This window comes from Myxine glutinosa, chromosome 10 (assembly GCF_964187855.1).
Source record: "Myxine glutinosa chromosome 10, kmMyxGlut1.1, whole genome shotgun sequence".
NCBI classification, from domain to species: domain Eukaryota; kingdom Metazoa; phylum Chordata; class Myxini; order Myxiniformes; family Myxinidae; genus Myxine; species Myxine glutinosa.
The window spans coordinates 5,329,189-5,345,943 of NC_136270.1; the positions used below are offsets into that span (position 1 = coordinate 5,329,189).

Here is a 16,755-nt window from a genome sequence, read left to right on the forward strand (position 1 = left end):
ACGATTGCATTGTAGCTGAGTATCCTACGATTGCATTGTAACTGAGTATCCTACGATTGCATTGTAGCTGAGTATCCTACGATTGCATTGTAACTGAGTATCCTACGATTGCATTGTAGCTGAGTATCCTACGATTGCATTGTAGCTGAGTATCCTACGATTGCATTGTAGCTGAGTATCCTACGATTGCATTGTAGCTGAGTATCCTACGATTACATTGTAACTGAGTATCCTACGATTGCATTGTAACTGAGTATCCTACGATTGCATTGTAACTGAGTATCATACGATTGCATTGTAGCTGAGTATCCTACGATTGCATGGTAGTTGAGTATCCGACGATTGCATTGTAGTTGAGTACCCTATGATTGCATTGCAGCTGAGTATCCTACGATTGCATTGTAGCTGAGTATCCTACGATTGCATTGTAGCTGAGTATCCTACGATTGCATTGTAGCTGAGTATCCTACGATTGCACTGTAGCTGAGTATCCTACGATTGCATTGTAACTGAGTATCCTACGATTGCATTGTAGCTGAGTATCCTACGATTGCATTGTCGTTGAGTATCCTACGATTGCATTGCAACTGAGTATCCTACGATTGCATTGTAGTTGAGTATCCTACGATTACATTGCAGCTGAGTATCCTACGATTGCATTGTAGCTGAGTATCCTACGATTGCATTGTAGCTGAGTATCCCACGATTGCATTGTAGCTGAGTATCCCACGATTGCATTGTAGCTGAGTATCCTACGATTGCATTGTAGCTGAGTATCCTACGATTGCATTGTAGCTGAGTATCCTACGATTGCATTGTAGCTGAGGATCCTACGATTGCATTGTAGCTGAGGATCCTACGATTGCATTGTAGTTGAGTATCCTACGATTGCATTGTAACTGAGTATCGTACGATTGCCTTGTAGCTGAGTATCTTACGATTGCATTGTAGTTGAGAATTCTACGATTGCATTGTAGCTGAGTATCCTACGATTGCATTGTCGTTGAGTATCCTACGATTGCATTGCAACTGAGTATCCTACGATTGCATTGTAGTTGAGTATCCTACGATTACATTGCAGCTGAGTATCCTACGATTGCATTGTAGCTGAGTATCCTACGATTGCATTGTAGCTGAGTATCCCACGATTGCATTGTAGCTGAGTATCCCACGATTGCATTGTAGCTGAGTATCCTACGATTGCATTGTAGCTGAGTATCCTACGATTGCATTGTAGCTGAGTATCCTACGATTGCATTGTAGCTGAGGATCCTACGATTGCATTGTAGCTGAGGATCCTACGATTGCATTGTAGTTGAGTATCCTACGATTGCATTGTAACTGAGTATCGTACGATTGCCTTGTAGCTGAGTATCTTACGATTGCATTGTAGTTGAGAATTCTACGATTGCATTGTAGTTGAGTATCCTAGGATTGCATTGTAGTTGAGTATCCTCCGATTGCATTGTAGCTGAGTATCCTCCGATTGCATTGTAGCTGAGTATCCTACGATTGCATTGTAGCTGAGTATTCTACGATTGCATTGTAGCTGAGTATCCTACGATTGCATTGTAGCTGAGTATCCTACGATTGCATTGTAGCTGAGTATCCTACGATTGCATTGTAGCTGAGTATCCTACGATTGCATTGTAGCTGAGTATCCTACGATTGCATTGTAACTGAGTATCCTACGATTGCATTGTAGTTGAGTATCCTGCGATTGCATTGTAGCTGAGTATCCTACGATTGCATTGTAGCTGAGTATCCTACGATTGCATTGTAGCTGAGTATCCTACGATTGCATTGTAGCTGAGTATCCTACGATTGCATTGTAGCTGAGTATCCTCCGATTGCATTGTAGTTGAGTATCCTGCGATTGCATTGTAGCTGAGTATCCTACGATTGCATTGTAGCTGAGTATCCTACGATTGCATTGTAGCTGAGTATCCTACGATTGCATTGTAGCTGAGTATCCTACGATTGCATTGTAGCTGAGTATCCTACGATTGCAACACGGAGGTATGAACATCTAAAAATTTCAATCAAATTTCAATCAAGCAGAGTCAATGGGAACACTTTTATTACTCGTGCTTCTCGTGACTAAACTAAAGTTTCACAAATCAAATGAAACAAAATGTAATCTACAAAGGATGTACCAATATCATAATAACTATCAAGGTGACCTTTTTTCTTCACAGTCCTGAGGCTCATGGAAGAGCAAGGTCGATCTGGCAGTTGAACAAATATCAAGGGAATGAACAAACAGGATAAGAGGAAAGGGAGGAAACAGAAAATAACAAGTCAGATGGTTGGGTTGGGAAATGTTAATGGGGTAATAAAGATCATGGGACAAAATTTGGGATAACAATTGGGGACGGTGCACTGCTTGCTTGAAACCCTAAAGGGAGAGCGACACAGAACAGCCTCTGGAAAGTAGTTCCAAAGATGGGAGGAGAGTGGGAAACAAGGAATGCGAGTTGAAGTGTGCAGCGAGCCCAGAGTTTGGAAGTTTATCCAGCAGGGGGTTACTGGAAGAACACATGCATCCTGGAGTCGGTAGGGAGGGTCGGGGCACAGAGAGCAGAGGGAGCAGTATCGAACAATAGCCTCTCGGAAACAGAGACCACCAACCTACCTACGATGTGAAAGCAACAGCCCCGGTGTTTAGGCCTCATCATGGGACATTCCAATAATTTAAAGAGCTTTAGATTCTAGAGAATTCCGGAGAGACAGATGTGCTGCTGGGGCATCAACTCCATTGAGCTACGGACAAAGGTTTTGTAGACTGTGAGTAGCTCTTGATTTTCCAAGGAAAGACTTGGATCGAAGGAGGATGCCCAGTCTGCGGCTGGTCTTTTGGTGGTACTCCAGCCTACTTTGGGAGACGGGAGGGGAGGGTTCCATTGATGTCAACATGTTGACAGGTAGAGAGCTTGGCCAGCAAAGCAGGATGTCAAATTGTCATGCACCCAAGATATGTCCAAGGGGACGTATAGTATCGTCACAAAAACTATCGTGATAATTTCCTATTCCCTCATATCGTTAAACCAATACTTGGATGTGATTTCACTATGATGTGTGTGAGTAGGTCCAGACGAGGTGAGCCTGTGGTGGGCAGCAGTGGTTGCACTTTGTGTGGGATGGCACACTGGTGATGATGGATTGGTGGATCACAACTGGGAACAGATCGAGGTTGTTCCTCAAAAGTTGCGCCAGGCAAAGTGAGCCACCTGTCCTTTTTGGCTGTTTGTTTATGACGTAGTCCTCTCAGGTTTCTTTTTGTATTTCCTTGAACCATTTGAGTCTTTCATATAAGATGTGAGTGATATATTTCTATCTTGACCTTTTTGTAATTCAGGTGTGAAGGCTCATGTAAAATTGGGAACAACAAAGGAGCAAATGGTCAACAGACACAAACTTGGGTGAAAGGGAAACAGGAAGAGAAGAACAAATGGATGCACCACAGCACAAGGAGAGGAATCGCAGATGAAAGGGGGGACGGGATTTCAGGGGTAGTAATAGTCAGAGGTAAAAATTGGAGAGACCATGAGTTGCAGCAGACTTGAAGTCCTTGAGGGAAGAGCACAAGACAATAGATTTGAAAATAGTTCTACATATGAGAGAAGGGGATGAATGAAAATAAGTTAAGTTCACACTTGAGGAGGAACAACCCTAACAAGGTGGAGGTTTCTGTTAGAATACTGGTTACCTAAAGAGGTAGAGGTTAGTCATCGAGGTAGGAGAGCAGGAGACGCAATATCAGTAGAGAGTGGAGAAAAGTCTGCAAGGCCGCAAACCTGCTGACAGTGAGTAGGAAGGGGAACCTGACACTCAGCCTCTTATCAACACCATTGAGGGCTTGAGGCCCCTTGGCATGGTGGGAAACTACGTTAGAGAAGCACCACTACCAGTATCCAGAAGGGAGTCTTCCCTCCATTGCACTTTGGATGAAGGCCTTGCACAACATTATAAGCTGACGATGACATCAGATGGACTGGGCGCTACAGGTAATTCAGAGGCAGTAGCTGGTTTTGCACGCTATCATGGAGATATGATCTCTCTGGAAAGGTTATAACTGATGGTGAGGCCTAGGAGCTTTAGATACTCTACCTTTCTGAGAGTATGACCACAGAAATACATTGGGGGATTTGTCATCTGATCTGTACAAAGGCACAAAAATGACGAGATTCAGGACCCGAAGATAAGTCATTCTTGCGTTAAAAGGCATGTTCCAGGTAGATGACTGGTTTCTGGTTACATCTTTTTACTGCACAGCTTGTATACTAGAGTGAGGAACTATGCTATCCATAGTGAAGTTATCTGCAAAGTGAGAGTGCATTTTCCAATGATCAAGAACAAGATTGGTCTCGGAATGCTGCGTTGCAGAGCGCTGGCTTCAGGAGGTAGAACACGCGGGAGAATGCCGTCATAAATTACTGCTTGGGAGTGTATAGGAAATCTGATGGCCAATCATGGGGCCAACACTGGATACCATTAGCTGACGAATTTGAAACTATGGCGGGTGCCAGACAGATTTTAAGTCTGCTGACGCTGACATCTGATTAAGATTTAGGACATCCATCTGCTGTTCACATTGAAGAAGCAGTACAATATATCAAAGGTGAAATGGCCTGGGTGGATTCTAAAACTGAGGATCTGAAAGTTAAAGAAGAGACGAGTCTTGGGTTGGCCTGTTTGTGTTCCCATTTGAACTCAACTTCTGAACTCAAGCCTCGTGTACTGTTCAACAGTTAAGGCGGCTGTCTTCAGATCTTCGGGTCTTGAGTTTGAGCCCCTGTCGTGCGGTTAAATAACAGTTAGCTGAGATGTCTCAGCTTTGCCTTCCTAGCCTGCCATCCTTCCAAGGTCGGCAAAATGAGTACCAGATTCATGGTAATGGGGGGCACTAGCATTCTGCGCTGTCCTGTGCCAACAGGAGTGTGCTGCCCCAGACATTGGTGTTGGCATTCCGGGCTCGGCGCAGCCTGCAGCGATGGGGTCTCAAGAAAAAGCCTCGGTCCATGGTAGAGGAGTCGAGCCGGCTGCTTTTCCATCATGTTACATCGAGTCCTCCTTCGTCTCCGACTGAGCAGGTGGGACCGCTGATTGGATACTGTGTACACCCCTTTGTCAATATACACGCATGTTCCTTTTATAACTGATTGCTTATGCTTTGCTTTTATCGTGCTTGTAACCTCAATTCATACCTCAAACTGTATCTCCTGACAAAATAGTGCCCTTTATTTAGAAGTAAAAAAAAGTTCATACTTAAGCTTTTTCTTTAGCCTGTCATACAGGTTGTTGGTACTTTGTTCATTTTTAAAACATGGGTGTTCCCAATTGCAACCGTTTCTTCAAGCTCAAAATGACAACCATCTGCACAAGTCGCTCATTTGTGGAATGGCCACCACTGAGAGTGCAAGCTGACAACGGTTCAACAGCGCATGGAGGTGCCAGTGGCCGTGGTGCATTGTAGTTGCATTGCATGTGCCAGTGCGTGTGGTGCAATGCAACCGCTGTGCAGCATGGACATGTGGTGCAGTGCAGCATGGACTCCTGGGTACCATGCAGCATGGACTACTGAGTGCTGTGGTACTGGAAAATTAAAGTACCAGCACCCAGTCTAATTTTATTTACAAGCCTTAATTTAACGGTTTTTAATCCGCAACTTGCCGGATTACATCCCCTGGAGAGATTGAACCGTCCGTGGATCCTAACCCTTTGTAACACCTCCATAGGCGCTCTGTTTCCTGCTCAGCAATCTGCTGCTCACCCTGAGGGCACAAATGTGGGAACAGCAGGAAGGGGGGCTCAATAAGGGATCTGGACCACTTCCTGCTGCCAGCCCTGCAGAGATCTGTGGTTTCCAACGAGACCTGGGTACCATGCGCAAGATCGCCCAGCACTGCGTGGCTGCGCATGGCATGGTGAGGATATGACGCACTCGATCACACTCGTTGGCATTGGATCACAGTTGTTTGTGATTTACTGATATGTAAAGATATATTTAAACTACAAAACATGCTTTTGGTAGAAGTTTCTGGTCGATTACAGTTTTGTAACTCCATGAGTTTGAAGTATCTGGCTGGTGTTGGCTTAGCGGTTAGGGTGTTGGCTTAGCGGTTAGGGTGTTCGCTTAGCGGTTAGGGTGTTGGCTTAGCGGTTAGGGTGTTGGCTTAGCGGTTAGGGTGTTGGCTTAGCGGTTAGGGTGCCGGCTTGGGATCCTAGGATCCTGGGTTCGAATCCCAGTCGATCGCTGAATTAACACCAGGGGGGTTGACTCAGCCTGTCATCCTGACGAGATCGACAAATTGAGTACCAGTTCACTGGTAATTCGCTGTGTGTCGAAAGAGGCGACTAACAGGGTTAGCGGCAGGAAGGGCATCCGGCTGTAAAACATTGCTTCAAAAAGGGGACCAAGGTGCCCAAAAATGGCCAACCCCTGATCTGCGGGAATAAATGGCCTCCAAAGGTGGTTCTATGATGTTGATGTATTGCTGAATGAAGATTTGACTTTTCTAGTGCTTTGCTATTAAAAGGCTGAATGACAAATGAGAAAAACCTGAACTTGAAAATTAATTCGATCTCCAGCCATGACTCCCGAGCCATCAAAATTGTGTGTGTAGTTTCGGAGAAGAGAACAAATACCTATTTTGGGGGGTAAAACCCACCCCCCCTCGGTCAAGATTTTGATGCGGTCAATACACCTTCGTTAGGCATCATATACGAAGCTTGTGGCCAAGTTTCATCTAAATAGTGTGTTTGGTTCAAGCGATAATGACTGAAGTGTTTATGGACTCACTCACTCACTCACTCACTCACTGACTTACCTACGGACACTGCTCGATCGCATAAGCTCATCGGACTAAAGTCCAGTTGAGCTAATAATGACGAGGTTTGTAGTACCCGGAGGGGATTGTCAGATGGGCTCGACAAAAAAGGTCAATTTAAACTTACTTTTGAGGTTTACACTTGCAACTAGAACGGCACTCAGTAGAGAGAATACCTCCACCTGGTTGGCCATATCACTCGATGGTGAAGAATCATTTTAAAAATTCTACTAGCCGGATCCGGATCCGGATCTTCAACAAAATTGAATCGATTCTTCCTTGTCACACACACGACCTATCCAACAAGTTTCGTCCAAATCCATCAATAACTTTTTGATATATCCTGCTATGTATCGTTTTTGGCCTGATCTCCCAATGGTGAAGAATCACTTAAGAAATTAAATAATTCTCATATCCGAATCTATATTCAGATCTTCACCAAAATCGAATCTATTAGTCCTTGTCACACACACAACATGTCAACTAGTTTCGTCCAAATCCGTCGATAACTTTTTGCGATATCTTGCTATGTATCGGTTTTGGCCATATCACTCGATGGTGAAGAATCACTAAAACATTCTAATAGCCGGATCCGAATCCAGATCTTCACCAAAATCTAATCATTTAGTCCTTGTCACATACGCTACATCTCTGCCAAATTTCGTCCGAATCCGTCCACAACTTTTTGAGATATTTTGTTCACAAACGGACAGACAGACAAACAGACAGACAGGGGTGAAAACATAACCTCCATCAACCTTTTGTGGCGGAGGTAAATATAACAATGCTTTACTTGAGGATGATGGTGAGGACAGTGTCCCTTCTTTTCTATAGTTTGTCACATGGCACATATCATATAAAGGGGCCTTTACTATGCCCCTGGCATGTTTCCCAAGAATGGTTTTAAGGTTTAAAATTATATTTGTTTATTTATTTATTTTTACGTTGTGGTTTTATAAAGGAAAGCATAATATGCAGGACATGTTTTTCTAAATTGTTTTGCCTTTCTCCCCTCCCCCCTCACGGCAGCTGTTTCTTCATGAGGCCACAGCACGTGTCATGGCCGGCGCAAGTCCAACACGTACCCAGCACTTGCTCGACCAAGGGCTGAGGCACAGAGCTGACATCAGAAATGGTACGGGTGGGGAATGCATGGGTTAGGGATTGGGGTGGAGGGTTTGAGAGAAAGAACCAGTTGTACTTATGAAGGTATAGCATGCGGAGTGATTGCTGGATTGCTGGAATCATTAAACATGATTACTGGATTCACAAATAGATCCGAGCAGGACAGCACAAATAGTGCAGGTAATTAAATTTTCGGGAAGTGGATTTGTCCATAAATGTGTAGATCTTTCAAAAGGACGTGACCCCGACATGATTATAGGCCAGCAGGAAGGGCCTACCAGAGGAACAGACAGTGCGAATTCTAAATTCCCAATTGTTAATGAAGAATTCAAAACTGTGTTGCTGTTTGCGAGGGGTTAACCATGAGGATTACTTTGTTACCCCATTTGTTGAAATTACTACATCACAAACAACAAGGCCAACTCCACACATGTCTCACTGACTTCCTGTACTCTCGCAGCCAATGTGTGGCTCTCAACGGATTCCTTTAATCTCCTCCCCCTGTCGAGGCTGGAATTCCCCAAGGCATTGTCATGGGCCTAGTCCTATTCCTGATCCTCATCAATGATCTCTCTGAATCTCTTGGAAAATCCCCTTTGTCTATTTGCTGATGGCTCCACCCCCTGCCGTGACATTCCTCATCCTTCAGACAGACAGGCTGCGACCTCTTTCCCTCTCTTCAGTTATTGACAAAATTAGAAGCTCGGAAAACACTTGGAATATGTCTTTCAATCCAGACAAATCAAATCTCTCACCTTGAAATCCAGACAAATTTCAATCCAGAGTATGTCTCTCTCCGAAAGAACCTGTCTCTCTCTTATCTACTTTCTTAACAATCCTCTTGAGGAAGTGCAGTCGTTGAAACTCCTGGTTCTCATTCTCAGCCATGATCTTTCTTTGCAAACCACATTTCAAACTAGGCCTCCCAAACCTGTTGCAGATGATGACGACGAGCACTTCTGGGTTAAGCCACGTGTTACATTTTCACATTTCAGGCCTCCTTTCCAGGCACAATGATTGAGTGCATGATCTCGTGAACTCGGTACTTTTCATTAATTGCCAATAACGTTTCAAATATTTTTATCTATCGTGTGCGTCCCAGCACAAATGATGGATTGCGAAAGATGATGGGAATAGAGCCTGTGATGGATGCTGTGAAGAGGAACAGGTTGAGATGGTTTGGTCATGTGTTGAAGAAGGATGAAAGTGACTGGTTGAGAAGAGTGATGGAAATGAATGTAGAAGGAAGTAGAAGACGGGGAAGACCGAGAAAGACTTGGCTAAAGATGGTGGAAGAAGAATTGCGGGCAAGGGGGTTATCAATGGGGAGATGCAGAAAATAGGGCAAAATGGAGAAGATTGTCATGGGGACCGCAAGGCTAACCCCCGCTCTGGCAGGGAAAATGGCCTTAAAATGCCTGTTGTTGTTGTTGTTGTTTTTTTGTGTGCATCCCAGCGCCATTCATTTCCGTTGTTGCACAGACGATGGGAAAAAGGTTCCTGGGAAACCTGGATCATGCGCGCGAGCCCGGGCGATGCTGCTGGCCTGCCATGGCCTCCCACCTGCGTGGCTGGCCGCAATGGGCGGTCGAGAATACTTGCTGAGGGAGGCCACCAGAGTCCTGGAAAAAGCTGGAGATGAACGTGGTCTACAGCGCTGTCGGCAGATGCTTTTGCTAGGAGGAGGGTCCACGCTCAGTGGATGAGCGCGACGTGGCCTCCTCTCAGCTGTCGTTTCTTTTGACTTTCTCTTACCAACTGAAGTCGATGCCATGTGGCCAACGGTGTGCTTTGGGTTTATGATGTCTCACTGTTATCTGTAGTCCGAGGTCTTTCATGGAATGTTGTTACTTAAAGGAGAACGGACACGACCAAAACAACTTTGCAGATTTCGAAACATAAACATATCTTAAACACTTCTATTGAGTTCATTTCACAAATATCTTCGCGGTTTTATTAGAATTTGTCAAAATATCGCCGAACAAGCAAAATCAGTTTTGTCAAAACCGCAAACCGGAAATGACGTTTGCGAAGTAACCCAGTTTTTCGTTCTTAAAGCCTTGTTGGCTTCGTGATGATCAGAACATCGCTTTGTTTTCGTTACGATCAGTTGGAATCATGCCCAGTCGTTGTGTGGCTGCTGCTAGTGCGTGCCCGTACGTGCGGGGAGGTAGGTACGTGGACATACATACGTTGACGTACGTACCAAAAATAAGGCCTCACTGTCCGGAAGTTCGCATATTGCAGTTACGATTAATCGCAAATTAGTTTTAATGGCCAAGTATTCAATTTTCAAACCGCGAGCCAGAAACAACAAACACACGCGGTTCCTTCGCTGTCGCTTGACCATACGTGCAAAGAAAAATTAAAACTTGCATCGTTCCTTCGGTCTTCGCTCTCGTCCTTCGCCGTTCCTTCGCTCTCTCCTTCGCTGTTCCTTCGTTCACGTACAAAACGTATGTGTTTGCTAAATAAATGGCCATAACTTGGTAACCACTTGTCCGATTAATAGCAAACCTTGAAAAGGCACATCCTCAGGTCCCCAGCAATATACCTGGCAAGTTTCACTTAGATCGGACCAGTGGTTGTCGAGAAACAGCGGTCACAGACATACACACAGACAGACACACAGACACACAGAGATTGCTTGCATTATAGAGAGTGCTATAATGATACAATTACAACTGATACACCTGCAGTGCTGCACTAAGTCAATAAAGTCGTATTTCGTTTCTGTGTTTCTATCCATTTCTTGCCTCACGGACCGAACATTAATTAAATATTAGTTATGTATTCCATTGACCAGAAAAAGAAACTTTTTCAATTAAAAAAGAGACATAAAAATGAATGCCATTCAGTATTTTGGAGGCGCCCGAGATCAAAATCGATCGCCATTGTGTCTGTGTCTGACGATTTCTCTTCTTCACTCTCTGGACGGTATGGTTCGAATCTGTATGGGAGAATGGAGTGCGATTCCCCAAGATTATCAACTTTCTCTTCATTTTCCGCATCAGATTGGTCAGAAATATCGCTGATATCCAGACTTACGCAACTATCGGAGTCGGTGTCTGCCATTGTTTACTATTGCGCAGTCACATCAGCTTCCTCCGATGACGTCACATCGTGGAGGGCAGATTATCGCAAGATGCTGGCCGGCGCGAGAGAAATCGTCTGCTATTGGCATTTTAAAACTCGGATATCTCACGATTCACGCATGCTGGAGCAACAATTTTTGCGCCAAACTTAATCTTTTTTGTTGCTACAATTAATTAACCTTAAGCATTTGATGTCTATACTCATGTCCGTTCCCCTTTAAAGTGAAAGGTGCATCTGCAAGTCCTGTTGATAATTGTGTTCATCTTATCACCTGGACACATCATCCATGTTTGTTTTAGGAGCTGAGCGGGCGTCAAGTGTAATCTTAAAATGTTTTGTGATTCTGTTTTTAAATTTTTCTTTTATGATGTGAACAGAATTTTTGAAATGGAATATTGACATTTTCTTATGCTGATGTGATGCCGGCATATCTACACGGAGCCGGAGACGGTGACACTGCCAGGGCAGCAACAACAGGAAGCTGCAGTTCAGTCAGAACAACCGGGTCAGGAATATTGTGGTTGGGGATAGACTTTGGTGCGCAGATACTCTTGACGGGAAGATTGGTGAAGAGCCGGCTGAGGTGCGCAGGTCACATGGTACAGGTGGAGGAGGAAAGACTTCTGAAGAGAGGTAGAGAGCAGATGGGTTGGGGTAAGATGAAGCGGAGTAGTCCACTGCGGTTGAAATGGGAGGATTGTGGGAAGAGGAGTGTTTGAAAGGCCAACGGAGAGAGATGGCTGGTGTTATCCAGGGTGGTGTACAGAGCAGCAGCTCGGTACCTGTCGGGCTCACCCCATATATTGGGATTTTGTGCAAAACCTATATATTTATATGCAATACAGAAGGAGCTTGTGGTGTCCTTAAGGTTATGGAGATCTAAAAGGTCAGAAATGTGCAGAATGTCAAGACTGTCCCGGTGGAGATTTAAAATAAAAGCTCAAAGGATAGTTGAAGGTGATTTTGTACAAAGTTTTCTACCGTAACTTCCTGGTTTTTTTGGGGGGTTTTTTTGGGTTTTTTTATATTTCTGAAGTTGCCAGCACCTTTTACCTATTAAAAAAGTTTGATTTAATTTGTATGCATTACATGATGTCATCTCCAGGGTTTGTGTCGAATCGGATGTGTTTGCAGGATTTTGGTTTTATTAGAAATGAAATGTCAAAGGCCAAGAGGTGGTTATGGGTCCGATTTGTGAAACCACCTGTTTTAGAGGGATGAGTGACCCCGAGTTTGTACAAATTGTTCATTCGAGTCTTTTTTTTTTTTGGAAAGTTGTGATGAATGTGTTGTTGTTGCGTACTACTTTTTTCCTTAGTGCATTTTGAGGTTTATTAAATTTTATTTAATCCTTGCTGAGAATCAACTGCGATGAAGCCGAGTTGATGGGTCTCTTTCACATCACCACCCACAGTCTTCACTCTCAAGCAAATGGCACCTGGTCCTGCCGCTGTCTATTCAGGTGAAAAACTTCCAGACTGATTTTGTATTTACCTTTCATCATCTTAGGTATACTTAGGCATGGAAAAACAACCACAGGTTGACACCATTATGGTGTTGAAATTTTCTGTTTAATTTCAAGGTAGGAGATTTAGCTATGATCAGATCAATGTTTTTATTCATAATTATGACGTCATAGGTCACGTGGTACAGACGCCATATTGTACAACCATTACACCTCTGTCTCCCAAACCGCTCCATTGAAACATGGCTCATTGTCAAGTACTCCCCATGGGGAATAAGATATGTTAATGATGTCATTGGTGCCTTCATTATGACGTCATAATTCGACTAGTACATTTGAACCGATCAGTATGAAAAAAATATTCTCTCCAACTGTTAGTTCAATGGACACGAAATTTTCACCATAGGAGCGTCTCCTGTAAAATTTTTAACGATAATTATGACGTTATAGGTCACTGTACGGGTGCCATCTTGGAAAAGAAATGGCAACGGGATATTTGGAGTTTCTGTGCGACTGTCAGCCGAGTCCACACTCAGACCAAGCACTGATCTCGGTATACACTACCTGGATAGGAGAGGAAGGTCATTATTTTGAAGCCATTTGTCCGCCATCTTTGCTCTCCCATGAGACCCCAAAACGAAGGAATGCACAGGGCTGTGTAAAAGGTTTATTTACAAGTTTCAGATGGAGGTGGCAGCCACTAGGTTACCAGCAATGGTAGCCATAGGGTAGAAGGACATATACACAAGTGTACATTAAATAAATAACAAAAATGAAAAAATATAAATAAAACAGCCCACCTGCCATTTACTGATCCCACTAAGTTCTACACATATTCTATCATTAGATTCTGTACATATTCTTCATTGAAATGTATTACGATGTGTACACTTGGGCAAGGTCTGTGGGTGTGTCTGCTGGACAAGGCGCAGACTGGACGAAAACCACAGAAAAATAATCCTTTTGCAGAAGAAGAGTCAAAATCGTGGTGAAGAAGAACACGTCAAGCATTTGTTAAGTTCTTTTATTTTTACAAAGAACGAATTCGGCATTACCGACGTATTTTTTGTGATTATATGTGGACGTGGGAATGTGGGATTTTACTGGATGACATCAGCCTCACGTTCCCAAAGGAACAAGAAAAGCGATTGTGATTTTGCGAAAGATCATCGATAGGTCAATGAGAGTCCGTTCTGGGTCTTAGATCTACTGTGATCTATATACCGCGACGAGGTCCTGCATTGATGAATGCTCGGTCTTCTTGATTAATTTAATATACTGTGGTAAAAGTGACTGGTTTTGTTTGGCGCGTATTTTATGAGGGAACATACATCCAACGAAAATCACAGAAAACGTTTTCGTTCAATCCTGTTCGTACACCCAACTGTAAATCGCCGATAATTTTGGGTTGATTTTATTTTCTTACAACAGTAAGACGGACGAAAGTGCGACTCGAGCTGATAATACATCAATTCGAGCAGGGCTGTAGTTTAAACGTCATTCCGCACATTCGAAGAAGACAGGAAGTGCGTCACATGCAGCCAACAATTCCTGCACATCCATCTTGCGGCCCAATGTTGAGTACTTTTTTCTCCCCAAATGTTGAAGCATTCCAATTAGTAAAAACAAATCCTTGTTTCTTATGGCCAGATCAAGAATAAAATTTCACCCCAGATGGGACTCGAACCCACAATCCCTGGCTTAGGAGGCCAATGCCTTATCCATTAGGCCACTGGGGCTGATCGTGTACTTTAGTATCTAAACATTTATTTCAAGGAAATTTAATTGTATTTATTCGTGAAGATATATGTTTAAAAACCTGTTCATTTAGTCAATCGACTGAGGTAAAGCCGAAGGAGCAGAAACCATAAGTGACGAAACTGACTGAATGCAAAATAAGTTCTTTACAGATAAAGGAAAATATTTTTGCCGGTTTTGAGTTCAAATGCTATGCGTTTGTGCATAGAGCAATGACACAAGACTTATCTGTCTGAACCACTGATCTCTATACTAACAGGATAGGAAAGGAAGCTCATTTTTGAAGCCATTTGTCCGCCATCTTTGTTCCCCCACAATTCCCCAAAACGAATGTCATTTACCGATGTAATGTGATTCCTCTTCTTCATTCAAATCGACTGCCGCGGTTTTTATAACCGGAAGTAGCGTACGATGGCATTTCATCAATCCTGTAATAATGCTTTTTCAACCCTAGGAACGGATTAAAATGAATTCGGAATGGAATAAAATAAAGTGGGAAGGTGGAATTTTCATCGGAAATATGCTGATAATTAAATATCAAATTCTTTAAATTCCCTCTAATTAAATATTAAATACTAGCAGAAGTCCCGGCGTTGCCGGGTGGGGGAGGGGAGGGGAACGGGGGGAGGAGGAAGGAGCGGGGAGGGGAGGAGAAGGGAGGGGATTGGGGGGGGAGGGTAGGAGAGGAGGAGGCGGCGGGGGAGGAGAGGAGGAGCGGGGAGGAGGAGGAGAGGACGCGGCGGGGAGGAGAGGAGGCGGGGAGGAGAGGAGGAGGTGGGGAGGAGAGGAGGCGGGGAAGGGGAGGCGAACACAGGACACTTCCTCTTCTCTCCCTCCCCCTCCTCCCCTTCCCCTCCCCTCCCCCCCCCTTCCCCCCTCCCCTCCCCCACCCCTCCCCTCCCCCCCCTCCCCCTCCCTTCCCCTCCCCCTCCCCTTCCCTCCCCCTCCCCCTCCCTTCCCCTCCCCCTCCCCTCCCCCTCCCTTCCCCTCCCCTCCTCCTCTCCTCCCCGCCTCCTCCTCTCCTCCCCGCCCCCTTCCCCTCCCCTCCCCTTCCCCCTCCCTCCTCTCCTCCCCTCCCTTCCCCCTCCCTCCCTCTCCTCCCCTCCCCTCCCCCCCCCCTGCCCTCTCCTCCCGTTCCCCTCCCCTCCTCCGCCCGGCAATGTCGGGTACTTCTGCTAGTTCTATACATTTTCAGTTCAATGATCTGGTGGCGAGGATGGAACATCACGTGATCGCTCTGAGCGAATCAGCGAGCTGCTCCGGCACAGGCTGAGATTCCGTGTATAATGTTCCTCGCTGAAATGCGCTGAGGTAAATATGAATAAAAAATAATGGATCTCGTCAAATATTTTTAGGTAGGCCATGTTCTTCGCAGGCTCAATGGCCATGTCTGTGCCAAATATCAAGTACGTGAGCCTCTCCGTTTAGGAGTCTATAGGTAACACACAAACAAACTGTGTTTTATATGTGTAGATTAAATAAATTAAATATTCTAATAATAAATAATAATATTAAATAATTAAATATAATTAAATAAATTAAATTAAATATTAAATAATGTTACAGACACGACTTTGATGTTATGGTGGGCCGAGCGGAATGGCCGCCGTGTCCGCACAAGTTACCCGATTATACTCGAACGTTGCCGAGTCGCGCTACGCTAAATCAATGAAGGAAAAGGACACAACGGCTGGGATTAAAATGACACGACACCAGGGATACGGTTCTCAAGACCTCCGGAGGAGGTTATATTAGGGCGGAAGGTCAGATTACAACGACAAGAGGGACAGCATAGAAAGATAGGCACTTAGACACACTTATCTTATTCCCGACAGACCACAGATAAACAGGACAAAACTGACTCACACGGGGATTGATGGCAAGGAGGGGCAGTCGATGGCTCAAGGTGCACTCTTGGCTCAAGGACAGAATCGACCCGGTCCGGTCCAAAGATGCGGGGAGGTATCGTCGCGCTGGGGGTGGCGTCCTTTGCTCTCCGTGGTTCAGGCGCATCTGACCTCACGTCCGGTAAGTGGCTGCGTATATCCGGCGGGGAGTGACACGCCCTCGGCTCGTTAGCTCCGCCCCAGATGGAATCGGCCCGTTGCTTCTCATTGGGTGCGGGGGTTACCGGCTCCGCCCTTGACGAGGGGCCGACAGGCAGCCCCTTCGTGGTAACCCCGTCGGCGCACATGGGTAATGGCGGCTAACCGAGCCGGAGTGAGGACGCACACTCCCCGCGCGCGCCGTTGTTGTAGTTGTTGTTGTTGTAGTTGTTGTTTGGGGAAGAAGATGGGAGGAGGTATGGGAAGGTCCTAAACTCACTACTGGTGCCATATAATCACATTCTGGTGCAACGAAGAGTCAGAATTAATGGAAACGAGTCCTTAACTGACATAGACTAAGAATAACTAGCAAGATGTCCGAAAGTTGTCTACGTGAGATGCGGTGGACCTGGGCACGACATTTAATGGGGGAAAA

The 16,755-nt window shown here is 44.9% G+C and overlaps 1 protein-coding gene and 1 non-coding gene across 7 annotated transcripts in view; one reads left to right on the plus strand and one right to left on the minus strand.

Moving 5' to 3' along the window:
* Positions 1 to 12,423, plus strand: part of LOC137434280 (sterol regulatory element-binding protein 1) — an 81,841-nt gene extending 69,418 nt beyond the window's left edge. For all 6 annotated transcript variants that reach the window (XM_068127133.2, XM_068127131.2, XM_068127132.2 and 3 more), the window contains 5 exons: positions 3,089 to 3,221; positions 4,937 to 5,093; positions 5,739 to 5,927; positions 7,860 to 7,965; positions 9,438 to 12,423. In XM_068127133.2, coding sequence (XP_067983234.1) covers positions 3,089 to 3,221; positions 4,937 to 5,093; positions 5,739 to 5,927; positions 7,860 to 7,965; positions 9,438 to 9,661 — 809 coding nt within the window. In that variant the 3' untranslated portion in view covers positions 9,662 to 12,423. The remainder of the gene's footprint in view (positions 1 to 3,088; positions 3,222 to 4,936; positions 5,094 to 5,738; positions 5,928 to 7,859; positions 7,966 to 9,437) is intronic.
* Positions 12,424 to 14,182: 1,759 nt separating this feature from the next.
* Positions 14,183 to 14,255, minus strand: TRNAR-CCU (transfer RNA arginine (anticodon CCU)). Its single transcript has one exon. It is a non-coding gene; the product is annotated as a tRNA-Arg (tRNA).
* Between the last annotated feature and the right edge of the window lie 2,500 nt (positions 14,256 to 16,755).